This window comes from Phyllostomus hastatus, unplaced genomic scaffold (genome assembly GCF_019186645.2).
Source record: "Phyllostomus hastatus isolate PE091 unplaced genomic scaffold, TTU_PhHast_1.1 phas_contig_244, whole genome shotgun sequence".
Taxonomy (NCBI): Eukaryota; Metazoa; Chordata; class Mammalia; order Chiroptera; family Phyllostomidae; genus Phyllostomus; species Phyllostomus hastatus.
Window position 1 is genome coordinate 2,826,250 of NW_025333796.1, and position 21,174 is coordinate 2,847,423.

The window sequence follows — 21,174 nt, forward strand, 5'->3', positions numbered from 1 at the left end:
GGGCAGAAGTGCCTCCCTCGTGGGCACGGTGTCTGCGAACCTCGGCACAAACACCTGGACCAGCCCAAGCATCATCTTCTGAAGGAAACAGCAGAAGCGGCGTTTCTGAAACACCGTGTGCTCGCTCCGGGCGACACGATGCGGGGCACACAGTGGGCGGTTGGTAAACACCGACGTCACACCAACACCAAGAAAACACTCGCACTGTCTGCAAAGAAACCGTGCTTCCAGTGCACGACCAGGCTCTTGGGGAGCGAGAGGCCGCAGAGACACTCCCGCCGTCCCCGTCCCCGGCACCGCAGCAGGCAGGCCTCGGTCCGGGCGGGGCCCCACGGCCGGCCGGGGAGGAGCCCCGCCCACCGCAGACGGCGCTGGAATGTGACAGGGGCTCACCAACGCCACCACGGAGACACCCCGAGGAGCGGTGCCACCGCCACCCCGTCTCAGGACAGCCCCAAACGGCCACGGCAGCTCTGTCTAGTCAGTCAGCCGAACCGGTAGACGAAACCTGTTCGGGCGAGTCGGGAAAAATAAAAAGGGATTCTCCAAGACAACCACAGGCAGCTCACTTAAGGTCAATTTAACGGTATTATTCTGTTTTCCTTCCAGCCTCGACACAAGATTTCCCTACCTCAAAGGAAACTGTAAGAGTATCTATTTGCATTCCCCCAGGTGATTGGCAGTTCAACACCAATTAGTTCAAAATTACACTGTTACTAGCGTGCAATAAAAACAATACCTTTCATCTTCCTTACATCGGGAAGGATGACTTCAGAGCCAATAACTTTGATCAAGTAAGTATTTTTGATCCTGCCCCACCCGTCGCTTTGGACTCGGGAAAACCGACAGCTGAAGGCAACCTCCCCCGGCTCGACTCCGCGGCTGGCAGGCGCGCGTGCTCGGGGGATGCTCTGCTGCTCCGTTTCCAAGAAAACAGCGCTTCCCAACGCCCAGCATCTCCCCCTCCCACCACCGGGCTGTCCGTGTGTCTGCTCTCCACACACCAGACAGCCCTGACGGACAGACACATGTTCAACGGCAGACAGGAACTATTGGGCTTAAAATACACGATGCCTGATTTCTCCAAACAAATCTGCGTCTCCGCTCGGGTGTGCGAACCATCCCAAGCGGGCAGCAAGCCGCCCACCCGTCTCCCTGGACAGCGCGGCGCCCTGCACGCAGTCTCCCAGGGAGCCGTGCGTGGGGCAGGTGCTCCTAGGACAGGTCATTTGCTCACCTGACTTTTTAATTTAGCATGTAGCCAAAAAAAGTTGATCAGAAAACCTGTCACCTAGTAGTAACTCCTTAAAATCTGGATCCCGTTCAGCACCGCCAGCTGACCAGGGCGCTCTGCAGCACCAGGAAGGGAAAACCCCTCAAGTCCTGCTGGTCACGTCCAGCCGCTCAGGCAAACGCTGCTGCGCCGCCCTGGACCCCCCCACAGCCCGCCGAGCGAGCGCACACCTCCACACTCCCGCCCCTCGGGCGCCTCCTCCGCCCCACCCGCGCTGGGCCTGGCTCCCCGCAGCGGAGGCGCCGGCCCGCACACCCTGGCGCTCCGGTTCTCCTTCTGTTCCCCTCGCAACACGATGCTGGCTTAGAAACAGTTTCCGTTTACTTCTGGCATATCCACAGGTATTACATCCAACTCCCGATATCCAGCACAACCTTGGAAACGCAAATGTGCCTTCGTCGTAAGTGACGGCAAGCAGGGTGGACGACGCTAAGCGACGGGCTTCAGGGCCGCCCGCGGCGCCACGGCAACTGAAGCAACCAGACTTTAGATACCAGTCCCCGGTCGACGTCACAGACCGTAACCCAGGTTGCTCCTCGAACTTCCTGTGCCTGTGCGTGCCCGTCGAGAATGCCGCTCTCCACACAGGCTGCGCCTGAGCGAGCAGCTCGTGCGAACACACTCGGCCGCCCACACGGGGCGGTCCTGCTCTCCGGACCTCAGAGGCCACTGCCGCCCGACTCAGAGCTGCGTCCCAGTGGGTCGCTCCGCAGTGCTCCCGCCCGGGGCGTGGCAAGCGAGCTTCCCTCTCTTCAGTCACATCGTCTCGTCTCGTCTGGCAATGAAGGGCCTGCCTGGGCCACACTCCATCGTCACTAGGAGTGGCAGCAGGCCCCGTGAGCTGGATCAACTGCAACAGGGCGCCTCTCTGGCTCAGAACTCCAGACCCAGTGGGGGGTGCCCTGAGATAGAAACCGTCTAACGAGCATCACCCGCAGAGCAAGTGTCCTCTTCTGACAGTGAGCGCAGGAGTCAGGACGTGTCTCCGTCATGGGAAGGCCGAGGAAGGGGCCCCTCCTGCCACCAGTCTGGCTCCACGTCCTCGTGAAAGCTGACAGGTGACCACCTCCGGCCTGTCTAAACGCAAACCTCTCTCGAGTGGCCCAGAGGGTACAAACTTGAGGTGTCTTCACTTCAGCGCTGTAAGCAGCAGTAAAGAGTATCCTTAGGGTAGCTGTTGCAGACTTTAGACACTCAGTCCAGATAAAAGTGCGACGCACTTACGTACGAGAACATGGGATAAAACCAGACCGAAGTTCCCTCACATCGCCAGCGGTGTGCGGAGAGGGACACCAGACAGGTGGTGAGCAGAGGGGCCAGCTGCCCCGCCCGGGGAGGCGGGCGACGCCCTGTCGGGGCACCACGGGGTCAGGAGAGCAGGCGCCCACGCCCCCCTGCACCTCGGCGTCACCGAGGCCAGCTCAATCCATTGCGGACGGCGAGATTCGAGGACAGAGGAGGACAGTGCTCCTGACCGGTACTGAGTTCCGTGGAAAGGCTGAGGTGCTCTGGCTGGCCACCCCTTCCGCTCCCAGAGCACAGAGGGGTTCCATGCGACTCGGAGCAGACGCGGAACAGGTGCGTCTCGTGCGCCCCTGAGAACACAGAATTAACCGCGCTCCAGCGGCACAAGGCTCCAGAAAAGATCAGAATCAAGCAGGGAAGTAACTGCTGCCGAGAGTGATACACTGACTTTTTATCGTGAAGATGAAAACAGCATCTCACAAAACTGCACGGAGTCATTAAGTTCAAAGCCCACAACAGTTTTGCATAAAGCACATTCAAAGAGCGGTGGAGGTTTTGAACTTCAACAACCAAAGCGCACTCCTGGTCATTACGGCACTTCCAAGTGGCCCCGAACACCCACAGGCTACACTCACAAAAGCTAATTACTTCAATTAACGCTCCCGCGCAGCTTAAACACCTCACGTGCTGCTGACCCCTCCCTCCTCACCTCACCGGGGTGGGGGCTGCAGGGGACTGCGCTGCACAGCCCACGTGCAGGGCCCTCCTGCGGGGCGGCCCCTCGGGGCCCGGGGGCGGGGGTCCTGACGGCTCCCACTCGGGGAAGGCCGCCCACTCAGCCTCCTCGAGAGCCCTCGGTCCCAGCTCGCCCTCAGGGCTCCCCACGACGGCCTCTCCTGGGCACTCCGTCCACAAGACTCTGTCTTCCGTGTGCTCTCCCCGCGTCACTCTTGCGGGGAGATAAACGCCCGGCCCCACGCGTCCCTCATGCCTGTGTCGGGCAGGGTCAGAGACCAGGGCACAGGAGGGGCCGGCAGGAGCCCCTGCGCTATGGGGTCACGCTCCGGCGTGCCGCTGCGGCGCAGCTGCGGCATGGGGAAGGGAGACCGGACAGCCGATGGCGGGGAGCCCTGCGGGACCCTGAGAGCAGGAGAGGGCGGGCGGGGACGGCGGGGGCGGGAACCGTGTCCACAGGCTCCCGAGGCCGACAGTGGCCGAAGGGCAGCAGAGAGCACACCCAGGGCCCTGAGGCGGGAGGGACGCACGGAGGGTGTGGAGGGGCGCTGTGGACGCAGAGCCACACGGGTCGGGCGGCCCCGAGGGAGGTGGGCTGCGGAGTGGCCGGCGGCCTGTGCGACCGACCGTGAAGGCCGGAGCGACCCCGACAGCAGGGTGGGGCGGCCACCCTGCGGGGGCTCGGGGGGCGTTCCCAGGCGGGCACCACTGTCAAGGAGACCGCGGCCAGCGGGAGCAGATAGCACAGTCCCCGGGGAGTGGGGGGGGGGGGGAATGGAGGAGAGCGCCTGGGGCACGGTCACCAGGCTGGCAGACTGCGTTGGGTCGGGTCCGTGCTGAGGGCAGGGCATGTGAAGACACCCGGGCGGACAAGAGGCCCGCTGCCGGAGCCCGGGAGCAGGACGAGGGTGTGGGAGAAGCTGTGGGTGCTGCGAGGGCCGGGCCTCTCCAGTGACGGGAGGGTTGGGCCAGGCAGGCTGGGTGGGGGAGGGTCTCTCTGGTGGGTTAGGGTCCCCCCCCACGCGAGTCCACCAGGACAAACAGCAGGACCCCTGCAATGGGCTGGCCGACAGTGGGGAGGCGGGTGGGGGGTCTCCCCAGAAAGACACGGGTACTTGCCCACCACCACGCGCTCAGAAGGGATCTGTGACTGGCCCCACAGGAGACAGAAACTGCGGCGCTCGATCAGCCCCCCTTTGAGGCCCCCCACGCGGGCGCTGCCATGCCAGGGGTGGGGGTGCAGGCCTGCTCGTTCCGGCCTGGCTCCCTTTCCACACACAGGAGCCTCCCGGCAAGCATCTCCTCTTTAATTTCTTCAGACGCCATGGACCCCTTCTGACAAGGGTAGCCAAAGGACCTAGAAAGATTCCGAATGGCCTGACTTTCCTTCTGTGGAAGGGCGAAGTGAGGAGCGGCCATGCCGCTGGCCCGCCTGGGTGCTGATCAGCCTGGACGCCCACTGTCTAATTCACCCAGCGCCGCACGTGCCCTCCCGGGTCCCGCCCCCTGACCTGCGGGTCAGGGGCGGCGCGCAGCTCGGGCGGAAGCGGCCCGCGCCGCGGACATCTGCTCGACACCCCCCGGCGACTCTGGTGTGTTTATTACACAGGAGGGTGCCTGTCTGAGGGAAACAAATGTATCGTCGTATCTACCACTTTAATGAGACGTTACCAAGCTGACAGTGTTGACTAGGGTTATGACTCTGGAATTAAATATGCTTGATCTAAAGAACTTTAAAATGTTAGAAGAATAAAAGACACATATAGTTCTAAGCTAAAAGTTAATGGTATCACAATGCACAGTATTGCTGACACGAATTCTCCAGAACAGATAAGAATCTGAATTTCCATCATCCAAGAACAAAGCTCTAAGTGTTATCAACACCCTTGGGCTGGTCATTTAAATTCGCTATTTGTAATTAAAGAAAGTAGGTATATTTCTTCCTGTTGCTCAATATTTCATATTTAAAGTAACTTTCCACTTCATACCTACTCTTGAATTATGAGCCTGAAATACAGTTAGCTATTAATAATCTGGTTTTGGTGGTAGGTTTTCAATATTAAAAATACATATTTTAAGAGAAAAGTGTGCAGGGTGAAAACCATCTAAGTAAAATCAAAAGAAAATTTACACAGCCCGTGTCATCTGTCACCATGTCACTATTCCCGTCTCCACTGGTGCTTCATTTAAAGCCAGCCACTCAAAACTGAAGTGTAAAATCCGTGCCGCGCTTACCCGATTATCAGCCGCTACCAAACAGCATTCCCAAACGCCACCGGAACGCCCAGGCCCAGCTCAGAGGGTCAAACTAGCACCTTCGTGTCGAAGTGACTTTTCACCCGGAAGCCTCGCCCGGAGAGGGACACCCGGGACCTCACTGAGACGGCACACGGCCCACCCGGCCTCGCCAGCGGGGTCACGGGCCGCCAGCATGGGGACGGGGCACGGGGACGGGGCGCAGCGCCGGGCCGGCCTTGCCGACCACAGCCACTTAGTCAGGGAGAGGCGGCACCGGGCCGAAATGCCGCCGGTCGCCCGCCAGCCCCTGCTCCCCCGGCACGAGGACTGCGACCGGGACAACAGCGCCAAGGCCACGAGAAGCTGGTGTCCTTCCCTTCAAGCGCGTCTTCGGTGAGTCGAGTAATATTTCTTGTGGTCTAAACACGTAACACACACGTACCATTCAGTCGCCTCTGGAGCGCTTCTTCCTCGAGGGTGATGATATAGATCTGCTCATCCAGGTCTTCGAGAATCTGCATTCAAAGACCAAACCGTTGAGTGAGGCGGCGCCGCAGAGCCAGTGCTCACGAGAACACTCGGGCTGCTTGCCCCGTGACTGAGACAGCGTTCGAGTTACTAGGGATCCAACGTAAAAACAATGTCCAACTATCCGGTGTACAAACTAGGTAAAAACATTTCAGTGTATAACTGAGCGCGTGAAAGCTGACTACGACAAAACTGAACGCTTTCTAACAAGTTGGAAGGGTGAGACCGCTCTGCAGCCCCCAGTGGCGAACAGACACGTCAGCTCTGACTGGGCGAAAAGCTGAGGGGGGGGGGGGGCGGGAGTCCTGTCCTGGCCCCAGCAGGGCCCCACCGCAGGGAGGGGCAGGGAGGGCAGGGCGCCCGGGCCACCCCGACTCTCAGCGTCACTCCCCTGCAGAGCGCTCGGCACAGCAAACTAACCAGCACCGGGGAGCGCTCTGCACTCACATCGCCTTTACACACCGAAGATCTCCCGCAAACGCTCCACGCGGCGTGACCGAAATCATCCCAGGGACCCTTTCATCTCACGACACACGGATGGTAACGACCAAAATTCTCTGCACACCCAAAATACATTTGTGCCAATCTGACCGGAAAAGCAGGAATAATTTTGATTCATCCGCACTGGACGGCTACTGTTGGCTGGCTGTTGCCGTTCTTCCGTCCGGCCGCCCAACAGTCGGGTGTGGCCGCGTGTCTGAAGCACTCCCACCGCACACTGTCAGACGCTGCTGCCGCAGACAGAGCCCCGGAGGGGCCGTAGGCTGGCACACCCACCTCTCACTGCCACGCCTCACAGCACACGTCAGAAACCGCCCCCAAACCCCGCCGGAGAGCCACCACGCGGGCTAGTGTCCGCACCGTCTCCAGGCCGACGCGCCTGGAGTGGGTCCACGCCAGCTGTCAGCAGGGCCGGCCCTGAAATGACCCTGCGCGTGGCCCTGGCTCTGGGGACAACCTGCTCTGTGTCACTCACACCCAAACCACTCCTCCCAGCAGCTCCAAGTCATAAGACGTCGTGGACAAAATGGAAGGACTGAAACCCCGCACACCGACCTGCTCAGCGCCCTGCGGGGCACTACCGAGACAAGGGCCCTCGTACCATGCGGTCCCTGCCAGGCACCAAATTTGCAGGATTTACTAAAGCTGATTCACAGCAATCCAGTAACTCCCAGGGTTTTGATAAATACTGATACTCTCCTATGGCCTAGAACTAGGAGCAAATGAAGAGTAAGTAAGAGTGAATCTAAATGACCACAAAAGATAAGCACCCTGTGAGCGAGAAGGGGCAGAAAGAAAGAGGGCTCAGTGGGAGCCCTACCTGGGGACACCAGTGAGGGCCTCCCTAAGGAGACAACACTCGAATCCTGGGTGGGGAGCAGCAGGCTCCACAGAAGCCCTCGGGGTGACTCAGCCATAAACAAGACACCAGCACCTAAGCTGCGTGTCTGCCATCGGTGTTAGGTGGAAATGGGTGTGTGAATAGGAGGCACTCCTCGCAAGCACCCAGCACAGCATCGATGACTCAGCGGAAGACCACGTGGAACCAATGCTCAGCATCACCAGCCATCAGAGAGATGCAAAGTAAAAGCACAATGAGATACCACTTCACACTGGTCAGAATGGCCATCGTAAAGAAATCAACAAACAAGTGCTGGTGAGGATGTGGAGAAAAGGGAACCTCAGTGCACTGCTGGTGGGAATGCAGGCTGGGGCAGTCTCTGTGGAAAACAGTATGGAATTTCCTCGAAAAACGAAAGATGGAGCTGCCTTATGACCCAGTGATTCTACTGCTGGGATTATACCTGAGGGACCCTGAAACACCAATCCAAAAGGACCTTTGCACCCCAATGTTCACAGCAGCACAATTTACAACAGCCAAGTGCTGGAAAGAGCCTAAGTGCCCATCAGTCATTGAGTGGATCAAAAACTGAGGTCCATTTACACGATGGAACACTACGCAGCAGAAAGAAAGGAGCTCCTACCCTCTGTGACAGCATGGGTGGAGCTGGGGAGCGTTATGCTGAGTGAAGGAAGCCCAGCGGAGAGGGACAAATAGCATGTGATCTCACCTTTAAGTGGAACCTAATCAACAAAACAAACATTTGAGCAAAACAGAACTGGAGAGAGGAGAGAGTAATGGGGGAGATGGGGACCACTGTAACTGAACAATAAAAACTTTTTTAAAGATGACGATTGGAGGTGAGGAACTAGAGAAGAGGTGAAGGACACTTCCATAACAGACAAGTCTGGGAGGAAGCTGGCGGCGGGAGGGAGGCCCAGAAGGAGCCTGGTCCACGTGCCCTGGTCCTGCTCGGCAGCCACTCAGCACGGCACGCGCAGGCCGCGCCTGCACCCGGGCCGGGGGGCCGGGCGGGGCCACGGTGGCCGGGACAGCGGAGCACAGCCACTAACAGAGCAAGCTCTGAACGTGACACATCTGCCTATGTTCAGGGCCAGGCAATGAAAACGGAGGAAGAGACCAAGACAGACAGAGCAGAGAGCCTCGAAGAGGCTGGATGCACACAGTGGCACGTGACCCACCTAAGACGGACGTGAGTTCGAGACTCGAGAGTGCGTGTGCGGCATCTGAGCGTGCCCGTCTAGGTAGCAAGTAAAAAGTCCAATCTTATTCTAAAGAGGATATGAAGAGAATGCCATTTATCTTTTTTAAAAAACCTTCAAAATTAAGCTAGCATTTACCAAAAGAATATATACGGTCTTTCCTTAGTTTTTTCTGAAGGAAGACAAACACATAGCCATAGCAATTTAGTGAGTACTACCAGTAAAACACCAACAGAACAGAGCGTGAGAAATGCAGAGGAAGGGGTGTAATTATTTTAGCCTAAGAAAGGGAGACAAGGGCCAAAGTCAGGCAGGAAGGCAGCGGGTCCCAGGGCCAGGCCTCTGGAGGCGGCCGGGCGGGGGAGCGGTGAGAGGCACCGCGGGGGAAAGACCCTGGTCACCGAGAGTCCAGGGCAGCGTCGACAGGGGCAGGGTGCAGGAGGGTGAGCTCCGTGCAGGCAGGCTGTGGGGGCCTCGGAAGAGGTGGGCCATTCAGACTAGAGTGTGTGCGCAGCAAGGGTCCACACTCGGATCCGAGCAACACATCTCCTACACACAGCTAAGAATCGTTTTCATGTTATTAATCACTTGACAAAATGCCTAGAGACCAAAGAAACAAGTCACTAGAATTACTGCTAATTGCAAATTGTTTGAAAATAAATAGATATAACTTCTGAGATTAAAGGGACAAGATCTAATATGTAGACAAATCTTCAGAAATATAACTGCTTTTGTAAATCAAAGAGTGTATGTGGTAAGTTTTGATGTGTAGTAATGACTATTTGATATGAGGAAACAAATACCTAAAATACCTGTAAATATTCGTGAATCTTGCCTTAAAACTTGCTACAGAAACTCTACCCGAGTGCCTATAATAGTATTTTAAAAGCAAAAACAAATGTGGTTTCCAAAAATGAAAAAGATTAAAATAAAAACAGCAGCAGCAAATCGGGTCATACACCCACAAAAACACTCTTCTTGTTTCTGGGTGCTGGCTGGCAACCTAGAAGCCGCCGGTGCAAACACCGTCACCCCAGACAGACGGTTCCCGCCGTACTCACCGCCGGCTTCACGAGCAGCTGGCCCATCACGGTGAACATGCGGGACAGGCCCACGGGGGTGCACACTGTGGGGAGACGGAGACCAGGAACACTTACCGCGGGGCGAGCACACACACCACCAGTCTTGAGACCACACTCGCTCAGACCGTGCTCGCAAGAAAGCACTGTCTCAGCGTCGGACCCCCGAGTCTGCAGAGGGCGCAGCTCCTCCACGTCATCGGGGACGGGCTGGAGGGACGCCTTCTTGTGCTTGAGGAAGGACAGATGGCCGCTATGGGCCGAGGACATGCACAGGCGAGCCTCTGGGGCAGCTGAGTGATGATGCCTTTTCACTTAAACAACATTACAGAAAACCAGCTAAAGAGCAGATTAAATTTCACGTACTAACGAGACTGAGAAACAGAGAAGAATACCTAAAAGTGACCATGATAATCTTAAATCCTTTTAACAACATTTATCTGTTGATAATACCCGTGAGGTACATTGTGATGTCTAAAGGAAAACTAAGCGAACTTCCCCATAAAGACCCCAGTCATCACACACACATCCCCATCACTACCGTCCGAAAGCAGAGTCTAGTGTGCAATGGCAGGGGGTGGGGGCATGTGTGCGTGTCTGTGTGTGCACGTGCAGGTCTGTGCGTGCTGCGACTGCCTGTGCGCGCAAGCACGCCTGAGTGTGGGTCTCTGTCTCTGTGTGTCTGCGTGTGTGTGTCTATGGGCGTGAGTGTGCACATCGGTGTGTGTGTGCCAAGTGTCCCCCCCTCGCCACACCCCTGGGGAAGAGGCTTTTCTTTTTTTTTTTTAATATTTTATTTATTTATTTTTAGAGAGGAAAGGTGGGGAGAGAGAGAGAGAGAGAGAGAGAGAAACATCTATGTGCGGTTGCTGGGGGTTATGGCCTGCAACCCAGGCATGTGCCCTGACTGGGAATCGAACCTGCGATGCTTTGGTTTGCAGCCCGTGCTCAATCCACTGAGCTATGCCAGCCAGGGCGGGAAGAGGCTTTTCTTAGAGAAAACACAACTGTCTTATTGTTTCAAGGGTTCAGTTTGTTGAAATTTATCTTGAACATAAAAACTGCTTGAGGGTCAACTTTGGAAAACTCTCCAAGCTGTTCCCAAGTGCCATCAGGAAGATTTCCCACAATTCTCCAGAACGGAGAGTAACTCGACCCTTCGGTCGACAGGGCATCACAAAATACTCACAGAGAAGTAGCAAACACCCCATCAGCGATATGCAGGAATACAAGTACGGCAGGTAGAACTCCCAGAGATCTACGAGAAACAGAAGCAGACGTCAGCGAACCCGACGCACTGCCCGGCAGGCCAGGGCCCACTGCGAATGGACACGCAGCGCGAGGCGGAGCGGCCCTCGCGAGCCTGGTGCCCCCTGCAGCTTCCGAACCACCCGAGTGCGGCCTTGGGGGCGGAGCGCGAGCGGCCCCTCTGCAGGCCTGTCTGGAGGCGGGAAAGTCGGGCGGCTTCTCAGCTTGCACGCCAACGGGGGCTGACACTACACGGAACGGCTCGGCTGCCTGAAGGCGAGCGAGCGACCACGGGCCGGGGCACACGGGCGGGGCGGCCCAGCGCACCGTACAGGGACTCCATGCTGGCCGCGTCGCGGTCCACCAGTGCCGAGGCGACCCACACCATGCCGAGGATCAGCAGCGCGAGCAGCACCAGCATGACCAGCGTCTCCAGGATGCGGGCCCGGATGCCCTGGAAAATAAAGACGTGTGATGTGGACGCTGCAGTGCAGCGCCTGAGCAACCAGGGCTCGGTCCGTCGACAGGCCGCACAGAGCTCCCTGGGCAGGGGAGGGAGTGTGCACTCACCAGCAGGACAAAAACCACTACGTGCTCACAGTCGGTGATGTCTTATTATTTCAAGGTTTCAGTTTGGCTTTTTCAAAATTATGTAAAATACCATTAGCTTTGAAGAAAAAAACAAAAAAAAATCCTTTGTAAAAACATTTTGCAGAACAGAGCCATCCTAAACAATTAATTACCTTCCTAACACTCCCCACCACGGAAGCAGATTCACCGACTTTTATCTGTGGCTCTAATCAAGGGACACGAGGCTAATTGCGGCGCAGAGCCAAGCAGATGGCGAGCGCTGCCGGCTGCAGGCACAAAGCCCGCTGGCGCAGGGGCCCAGCTCCCTCAGCTCCGGGCCGCCAGCGCCCTCTAGTGGGCAGCGGAGGCCTCCGTCACGCCCGACAGGAGGGGCACAGGAGAACAGTCTTCGCCGCAGGGACAGAGGGCGGCCCTCCCCTCAGAGACGTCTCCTTCCTCCACGGGCTAGGACCGGTGCACACTTTGTTCTAAACGCAAAACAAGTCCAGCCCGGGGCCAAACTAGAGGCCGGCCTTGTCAGCTTGAAACCTCCTGCACAAGGCAGCCACAACACCTTCCTCACGCTCCTGAGAAGCCACCCAGGGACTGAGTCCGTGCCACGGCCCACAGAGTCACATCGATGCTGTGAGCACCGCTCTGCAGCGTCTGACACGGCGGACACCGTCAGAAGTGCATCCGTGCTCCTCAAGGAGCCAGCCACGTGATCTTCCCTCCACATGGAAAAGAAGGCAAAGACATGAGTTATAAATAACAATCCTGAACACACACTCACCTTGATTTTGCCCTAAATATTACTCTCCAGCTTGTGGAGTAAAGGACCCGGCTGTCCCCCATCCTCAGCAGAGGGCGGAGTGGCACCCCTCGCCCCACGTGGTGACGCAGAGTTGAAGCGGCCTTACGGGTCTGTCCCAGCGCGGGCGGGGCGGTCAGCGCGCTCAGGCATGCAGTCGGCACTCTGCCGCGCTCACAGCACAGGAGGCGCGGACCCAGACCCAGCAGGGCTCGTGTTTGCCCCGGGGGGACAAAGCGTGAACAGTCCCCACACACACTCCCACTTCACATACATGTCCACCCACACAGGGGGCCAAGCACGACCACCACTTTCTAACCCGCCTTCTCTGTCCTCCCTCCTCCCTTTCTAAGCACGGGTCTTTCCACTGTGCACGCACTATGGTGTGGAGAGCCCGCAAGCAGAACAGGAGAAAGAGCAGGCGCCCTGGTGCATCGCACACCTGCAGCCGCAGGAGTGTCAGGGCTGCCACAACCCTCCGCAGGTGCGCCCCCAGTGCTGCGACGCAGGGGCCGACAGCACAGCAGCTGGGATCAATGACAGCGGAGCCACAGTGCCCGGGGGTCAAAACTGCTGTCACGGTGCACCACAGCTACTGCGTCAACTAAAACAACGCAGCCACGGTGCGAGCCCGGTGCCTTGGAAGACAGAGACGGTGCCTCCCCGAGGCAGGGGCAGGTCTGTGCACAGTCTCGTGTGGTGAAGAGCGTGTCGCCAGCAGAGCAGAGGGCGGCAGGCCACTTGCAGCCCTTTTGAAAGAACGTGGGCTCCCTAAGCTCGGGGCTCCTCGGCTGGGACAGGGCCCACTGCAGACTCGGCCCCCAGCCACGCGGCCCCCAAGAGCTGCGGGCAGGGAGCTGAGAGGAGCCAGAAGCTCGAGTGCCGGCCGTGCTGGGGGTCGTGAGGCCCCGTGTCTGGCCCGGAGTCCTCGCCCCAGGCAGCCCCTGGCAGGCCAGCCTGTGGGCGCGCAGGTGCCCACGGCGTCTCGGCTGCCACTGTCTGGGCAGTGTAGGGAGCTGAGGACAGGGGCGGACAAGGTGCTCTGGAGAGCACATGAGGCCCAGGCAGGGGAGTAGGCCTCGAAAGGGCTCCCGGGACCTGGCGGTGAATGCTCCCATGCAGGCGGGAGGGCCCTGTGCCCACTGACACGGGCCTGGGGCTGGGCTACGAAGGGGTGTGGGTGGCTTGGAGGCAGGGAGGGGTGGCCTGGCAACAGTGCAGCAGCAAGCCCCACAGGGCCCACCAGAGGGACTGTCCTGTGGCTGGGGCTGTGGCCATGAAGAGCTGTGTTTCTTGTATGCTTTGTGCTTTTCTGTGTTTTCCAGACTTTCTGGAGGGGATGTGTATCACTTAAGTAACATGAGAATGAACTCTTACTTTTTAGTTTTCAGTTTTTTTCTTGAAAGACTTAACTTCCAGGACACTGCACCCACAAGAAGCAGCTTTGGAAACAGCTGGTTCTGCTGACGAGACAAGGGCCAATGCACAGCCCGACCCCAGCAGGCTGCCAGGTTCAGGCCTTGGTCTCACCGCCGCCCATGGGAGGCCTTGCTGTGCCTCAGTCTCCCCCTCTGTGAAATGGGTTCACTGACAACACTCCTGCCTCGTCGGGGCGCTACACGGGTCAGGTGAGTCAGTGTATGTAACACGTTCAGCACAAGGCCTGGCGCTGAGTGAGCTGACTGTAGTGACGGCCTTGGCCTTGAACATCTGCGAGGCCTGGGGTCACACAAACCTCCTCCCATCGCTCTTGGTCGCAACCGGGAAACAGGCGCAAGGACACAATGACACCCGAGAAGTCCAGACTCGTGGGCGCCACTGTAGCCAGCGAGAGGCCACCGGGCTCTCTCTTCCACTGGCCAGGATGCACGAGGTGACCTCGGGCGGGGGCAGGGCCCAGGGGCCTACGCTCAGTGACCACAGCAGGGCCTGTCCGGCCCACGTGCAGGCTGCGCACAGGGCACAGGGAAGAGGGCCAGAGAAAGGGGCACGCTCTCCTCCGCTGTGGCCGCTTCACGGTCACGCGGCCACAAGGGGGCGATGGCGGTCCCCAGGAAGACCGACCCGCTGCTGCCGACAGACCCTCCGTCAGGGCTCTGAGCCCCCGAGCCCTTTCGGTCAGTTCTTCCACGGTCACCCGTTCCGCGGGATTCTCTGAAACCCAGTTTGCTTAAAGTGACCCCTCAGTCAGCCAGCTGCAGCTCAACTTACGAGTTCCGAGTAGAATTCATGTCGAAAAGAGGAAATCTACTAACTTCTCACACTGCCCCCTTCTGCTGAGGTTAAGAAGTCTGTCCTCTCCTCGAGCATTTGAAACGCGACCCCAGTGCGACCCTCTCAGAAAGCCCCACAGCGTTCACCACCACGTACCTGTGCCCATGTGCTCACACACCACGTCCCCCCAAAAGTCTTGTGCGTGCTTTAAAAAATTCTACGTGAACAAGCCTTTCTAAAAAGAAACAAGCCACACGATTCCAAAGGGATGCCCGTTCTATTATAGATATACAAATAACACCAAGAAAAGGATCTAAAATGTATATTCACATGCTTAAGTGGTCACATAAAAAACATTTAACCAAAAAAATCCCAAACCTTTGAAGCAGGCAAATTGTACAAATTCTTCAAAAATTTACTTCAGGTTGATGAAAACTCCCCTGAAAGACGGGGAGTAACTCAGCCCGCCTGCAGCCGGCAACCAACAGTCAAGAGGGAAGGAGGGCCCGAGGCGCACGGAGCGGCCGGTGGGACGCTGAGGCGGCAGCGCCAGGGCCGGGCCAGGGCGGACGGTAACTGTCCTTCCGACTGGGCCCCTAGGGGGCCGGGACAAGGGCGTTTTCCTTTTGTCAATTTTAGTCTCTGCGATTAAATGAGACAAAATCGGGTGAACTTGAAATCAATTAGGTGTCTGGTGAGGGAGCTCCGGCAGCACCGGCAGGCAAACAAGACCTGTGCACTAACGCCTGCGGGCAGAGAAGGGGGCTCGGGACGGCCAACACTCCGAACCCCGGCCGCTGCTGCAGCACCGGCGGCTCCGCCAGGCACCACCCCCACGTGCGCGCGCCGTCAGCAGGGCTTCCTTGGGGCGAGGGCAGAGGGCAGCGTCGTGAAGCCTACGGAACGGAGCCTGCGGTGCCCCCGTGAGGCCTGCACTTGGGGTGGGCCTCTGCGGCACCGCAAGGAGAGGCGGCGTGAGAGCTCTTATCACGACCATTAATCGCCAGCGGGACAGCGTGTGAGCAAACAAGGATGCCCACCCTCATCTTTCCATTAGGAGTCAGCATCGGGCGCGAGGAGGCCCCAAGGGGAAGGTCCCCATCAGCTCCCCTCTCCCACGCGCTGAGCTAAAGGATGGCCAGATGTCAGAGCCACTTGCTGAGACGCTCTGCCCGCGACCAAGCGGCAAGGCGCCGTTGGGGGGGGTGGGGGGGAGGCTTCCCCTGCCCCTCGCCGCCGTGAGCCACAGGGTCCCCCGCGTGTCAGGTCACAGACCTGGGGGAGCTGCCCTTGCTGTCACCAGCTGTGCTCCCCACACGGAGCTGGGGACGCTTCACCCGTGTCGCGCATTGCTAGGGTTCCGTGGACTGTGTCAGGTTTTCAGTGACCCCCAAAACCCGTAAGCCCGAGTTACTGAGGGGAAGCTCCATCCCTTGTATTGACACCGTCTTGTAACAAGCACTCAGGGCAGTGGTAAGAAGCACCACCAAACAAAGAACTTTCCGCCAGTGAAACACTGCATCGTTTTTCAGAAAAGTAAGCTGTATGATTAATTACACTAGTTTCATACCAGTACTACTTTGGAAATTACCACTATCTCGACAATGTAACAGTTTAAATTAGATTAAGTAAGCTAGTAAGTGAGTATTGAATGCGCAGAGTTAAAACACTAAATAGTTCTAATTGCTGCTTGTATCTGTGTGCCGGCCAATCCCACAGTCAACTGCTCTGTACTGAACACCAGTAAAGTGAAAAGTACAACACGCTTACAAAAGCTCCGACAACGAGCTCGTGTGTTTCTATGGTGATGAACATTTAAACAAGGTTTTGCCTGGACATCCTGACCTCCTGGAAGGTGTGTAAACACCCCTCTACAGACGGCATCCCCACCCATCGGGAAAGCCTGGGAAAAATGTCTGCGTTCACAGAACACTTAAAATAAATATCAAGCCATTGTTTCCACCGAACAAAAAGGGTCTCCTGGAAACAGTGCAAGGAGGTCTGCCCAGCACGGCGCCCGGGCTGCACCAGACACCCTGGCCGGCGCCTGGGAAGGGCGGCAGGAGCAGTGAGAGGGGACAGAGAGTAACGACAGGTACGAACCGCTTTCGGCCACGGAAAAGCGCCACACGAACCTCTCCACAGAGTGTCGAACATTTCCCACCTTGCTCTCAAAGTAATTGTAAGAGCAGGACAACAAGAGTTTTACACCCAAGTCAAAGAAAACAGCTTTACAGAAAGCTGTGTTAAATTCTACAGTAAAATGATTTTAACAGTAGTGTGTTCTGCAGACAGTATATATACACACTCATGCAATGCAGGGTATGAGGGACAGGGAAAAACTGTGAGGCACTTACTAAGACCTGACAGAAAACACCTTGGGCTGAGTCACAATGAAAACGCTAAGATCCCTCGTTCACTGAACTAAGATGTGCATTGTACTCAGACTCATGGTCCTCAGTTTCTCATGACATTAGCTGCACGGAAGTCCTCTGGATTGCAGGTAAATGAATTAAAACAGCAAGTTTCCAACATGTAGATGAAAGAACTCCGATGCGAGACTACCGGAACCTTACATCAAAAATGTGAGACGTAATTCTGAGCTGGAAAGGAGTACTCTCAGCACAGGGTGGGCGTCCCATGGCGAGGACGAGACACTGGCGCACGGATCCCCTCGGGCTCCAGCTGTCCAGTTCGTGCGAGGAGGCCGCGGCTGGCGGGCAGGGAGCTCCCACGGCTGCCTGCTGTCCCGGAACCCCCACAGTCAGTCCGCCGGGAGAGACCAGTTATGAAGCACAAGGACACTCCCTCCAGGAGAGTCCAACGGCCTGCCTGTGGTCACCACGCGGCAGCCACTGGCCATACCTCCACCTCCCGGCTGCCCATGGGCACCCTGGGCTTTCCCCCCGCCCACGAGACGGACACAGGACAGAAAAGACAAAGCAACCTGGAAACGGGGAGCAGGGAGGACGCTTCAAACGTACTCAAGACAAACGCACCCTTTCGGGAAAGGGGTCCAGCAAAATACACAAACGCTCCCCACACTGGGTCACGGGTTCTCTGGAACGGGAGGCCGCAGGGCGGCCAGAGGCTCCAACCCACAAGACAAGAACCGGAGGTCACTGGCACCGCCTCGCCGCCTGCCTCCTAAACCCCCGGCCCGAGCACCAGCCAGACCCAGCAAGAGGACCACCGGTGGGGGTCAGCCCTGCTCACACCACTGTGGCCCAGCGGACCTGGTGTCGGGGCACAAGGCCACACGACGGCTCGGACAACAGTGTCACACCACTTACGTGGCAGAGAGGGCATTCCCACCAAAAGGACTGGGAACGGGGAAACACCACCGAAGAGCCTGGGTGCGCACAGAGTAAGGCCGCCCACGCCACTGCTGCTGACCAGTCCCCACCCCCCAGGCCCCGCACCCCCTCCCGAGCTCCACCGCAGCCACTTCAGGGGCGAAATGCCCACCCATGCACAGGGGTCTGCTTTCCCATCCTTCAGCAAGATGCTTCGTCTCCACATACTCCTTCCGGAAGACGTCACAGGCCGCTTGTTGGATGCACCCGAGCACACCTCAGGCTGTCTTGGTGCTGTACAAGGCATTTTTAATTAGACTGCCTGTCACTGGTATTTATCGACGTTCTACATTAATCCAATGTCCACCTTCCTTGCTACACTTCTTTTTTTAATTAACAATTTATCTTTAGCTTTTGTAGGGTTTTTTGATAGACAGTGTCATCTGTTAATAATTACTGTTTTGTTTCCTTCAAATTTTCCTTCTCTTCTCCAACTGTCCTGGTCGAGAACCCAACGACAGCAGTACCCCCTACGAGAAAGAACAACATTCAGGCGGGCCCCCAGGGTTTAGGGCGGACCCAGCACGGCTTTCCCGTCACGAACGGCGGCGGACGCAGGCTTGGGCAGACGCCCCATCGGGCCGAGCGCGTTCCCTGCAGTTCCCGGCGCGCTCTCCTCCCAGACGCTCCCCGCCCTCACTGAGGACCTTCCCTGCCTGTGGGAGGCGCCCACTGGACTCGGCTCTCATCTGCTCTCCTCACGCGAGTTCCAGGCAGAGGTGTTCCCAGGGAGCCGCTGCCTCTGGCACCCCGGCCGCGCCGGCCCTTGCCGGCCCTTCCAGACGTCCGGCCACCGTCGGGGCCCCGCTTGTCTTCACGTTCAAGCGCTCCGTCCTGCTCCCGTGGCCGTGGACCGGGGCCGGGGGGGGGGAGGCTTCTCGGTGCTCCCGTCCTGGCGGACCCCTGCAAGAACCGACCTGGCTCTCAGGCGCCGGGACCGCACTCCGCACTCCCTCCCCGAGCGCGTGGTCTGCTGACCGCAGACCGTGGCTGCCCTGAGCAGCCAGTGCTCTGTGCACCGCACCCCCTCCAACTGCACGGCCGGTCTGTGCTGGAGCCGCATCAGAGGAGAGCCTGAGGAGTCCGGATACGCTCGCACGACTGGAAATGCTCAACCAGCGTGCTCTCGGCTGTGAGACTAGATGCCGGCCAGCGGGGCAGCAGAGCGCGGGGCGCAGCGCTGCCTCACGTGCAGGAGGAGCCCAGTCCCACCTCCATCAGACGCGGCCGCCTGCCCCGCTCCGGGTCGTCCCCCCCCCCCACTCCCCGCCGCCCCTGCGAACCCTCACCCCGCAGAGCCGTAACCCCGCCAAGTCCGAGGAAGAGCAGCCCGCGCCTCCCTGCTCGGGCCACGCCCCCCCGAACTCGGGGCCCCACACGCAGCACCCAGGGCCCCTCCGCGCTCCCCCAGGTCCCGGAGGGTTTCCCGGCACCAGAACACTCGCGTTCGTAAGCTGAGCTGTTCCAGCAAGGACGTAAAATACACGTACACACCAATTATAATTGTGCAAGAATCCAAGCACAAATGTTGACAGGTAATTTGGAATGATATAAAATACAAGGGGGGTGGTTAATTGGCTTCTCTAAAATTGTTTCAATTAAAATTAAAATATTAATTAAAAAGTGACAGAAGGGAAGGTACCCAGGAAAACCAGCCCAGATCGGAAGCCTTGCCAGCACACGCCGTGCGAGGCCCGTCAGGGCCGGGAGAGCAGGACGGGGCGCGCCCCGGGACGCGGGCGCAGTCAGGAGAGTCTCGGGGAGGGGTGCCCGCGCCCTGGTTTGGAAAGGCTCTTCGTGAAACAACACCAAACCCGTGAGAGGCCTAGCAGCCCCAGAGCCGAAGAGCAGAGGCGGAAGGAAAGACGCCCAGGGCCACCCCTGGTGCAGGAGTCAGAGCTAGCTCAGGAAGGGCCCGCAGAGCCTCCGAAGCCCACCGAGTCCCTGCCGCGTCCCAGGGAAAGGGCCAGGAAGCCTACCAGGTGGGGAGAGCGCACAGTCGGGCCACCGGGCCAAACGGGCCAAACAAGGAGCTGCACAGGGGCAAGCCTGCCACAGGGGTCAGAAGACTGATTAACAGTGACGTGAGGAACAAATGAATTTACAGACAAATAAATATGAGTTTAAAAGCCAAATAAATACAAGATTTTAACAATCGAAACTCCAGTCTCTCAGGTGAGCCCTGGTCCTACCACTCTGTGGCATGCATCATAATCATGTAAAAAGCTCTCTAGTCAGACTTAAGTCTGACATTTAATTTTATTTTCAAATAAAGTCCGTTCTAACCAAGGGTGGATAGTTTTCAATTCCCCAAAAAACATTCTAGAAAGAGTGTCTAATCGACAATGACTATCTCATAAAATTGTTTCATGAACATTGGAAGTATTAGGGCCAGTTTAATGAAAAGTACAATTACTTTAAAATCTAAACCTGGTGATTTTGTATTTCCTCCCTACCAAAACTTTTCCTCATTTAACAAAGAGCCCTGGATTATGAGACATTTGTTAGCAATTTAATCATCATATAAAATAAAGTTTGAAGTTTAGTTACCTATTAAACATAATACCTGCTTTTACAGCCTGCACTGGTGTGAGATAAAAGGTAAATCACGAAGCCGACCGTCCACGCCGCCCAAGTCTCCCAGCTCGCTCCCCTGCCGTGGAAGGGGACCCTGCACACACCCTCCTGGTGCTGCGGCCCAGTTGCCCGGCCCCGCCTCAGAGCACCCAGCAGTCACGGCAGCTCCCCCAGCCGCAGGTGCCCCTCCCGAGGATGGGAGAGGTGGCCGTGCCCTGCGCAGCACCCCGGCAGCAGGGGGAGACCCTGAGGCGCGCACCACAAGCCCCAGGCCAGGAAGGGGAAGAGTCGGGGGTTTCGGGCCCGGCCTGCGGAGAGCCAGGGCTCGCCCTCCGGCTGCCACACTGTGTGACACAAGTACAGAGACGAGCTGGCGGGAAAGCAGGACACTCCCACTTTTTGACAACTGGAGAGCGTGCGGGTGACACTTAAGAGTCCAGCCCCGAGCGTCAGACTGTCACGAAGCACAGGGGCCGGGCGACGCGGCCCCGCAGCTGCTGCTGCGCAGACAGAGCTGCTCCTGCGGCCCGAACTCACTCCTCCGCCGGGCAGCTGCGCTGAGGACGGGCACAAAACTCACGTCAGGCGTGAGGTGGACGGCTCTGTCTGGAATCTCTGTAAACTAAGTTTTAAATGGAACGAGTGTGCTCTCCTCCTCAACTCCGCACAGGCACGGCTCTCCCTGGGGTGCCGTGCCCTCGCAGCAGAGCGGCC

At 57.8% G+C, this 21,174-nt stretch overlaps 1 protein-coding gene across 2 annotated transcripts in view; it reads right to left on the bottom strand.

Annotated features, from left to right (window-relative positions):
• The window catches only part of LMBR1 (limb development membrane protein 1), a 72,677-nt gene that overhangs the window by 18,996 nt on the left and 32,507 nt on the right, over positions 1 to 21,174 (bottom strand). For both annotated transcript variants that reach the window (XM_045837815.1, XM_045837814.1), the window contains exons 6-9: positions 11,260 to 11,386; positions 10,874 to 10,942; positions 9,667 to 9,731; positions 5,955 to 6,027 (exon numbers count right to left, since the gene is read on the bottom strand). In XM_045837815.1, the coding sequence (XP_045693771.1) occupies positions 5,955 to 6,027; positions 9,667 to 9,731; positions 10,874 to 10,942; positions 11,260 to 11,386 (334 nt within the window). The remainder of the gene's footprint in view (positions 1 to 5,954; positions 6,028 to 9,666; positions 9,732 to 10,873; positions 10,943 to 11,259; positions 11,387 to 21,174) is intronic.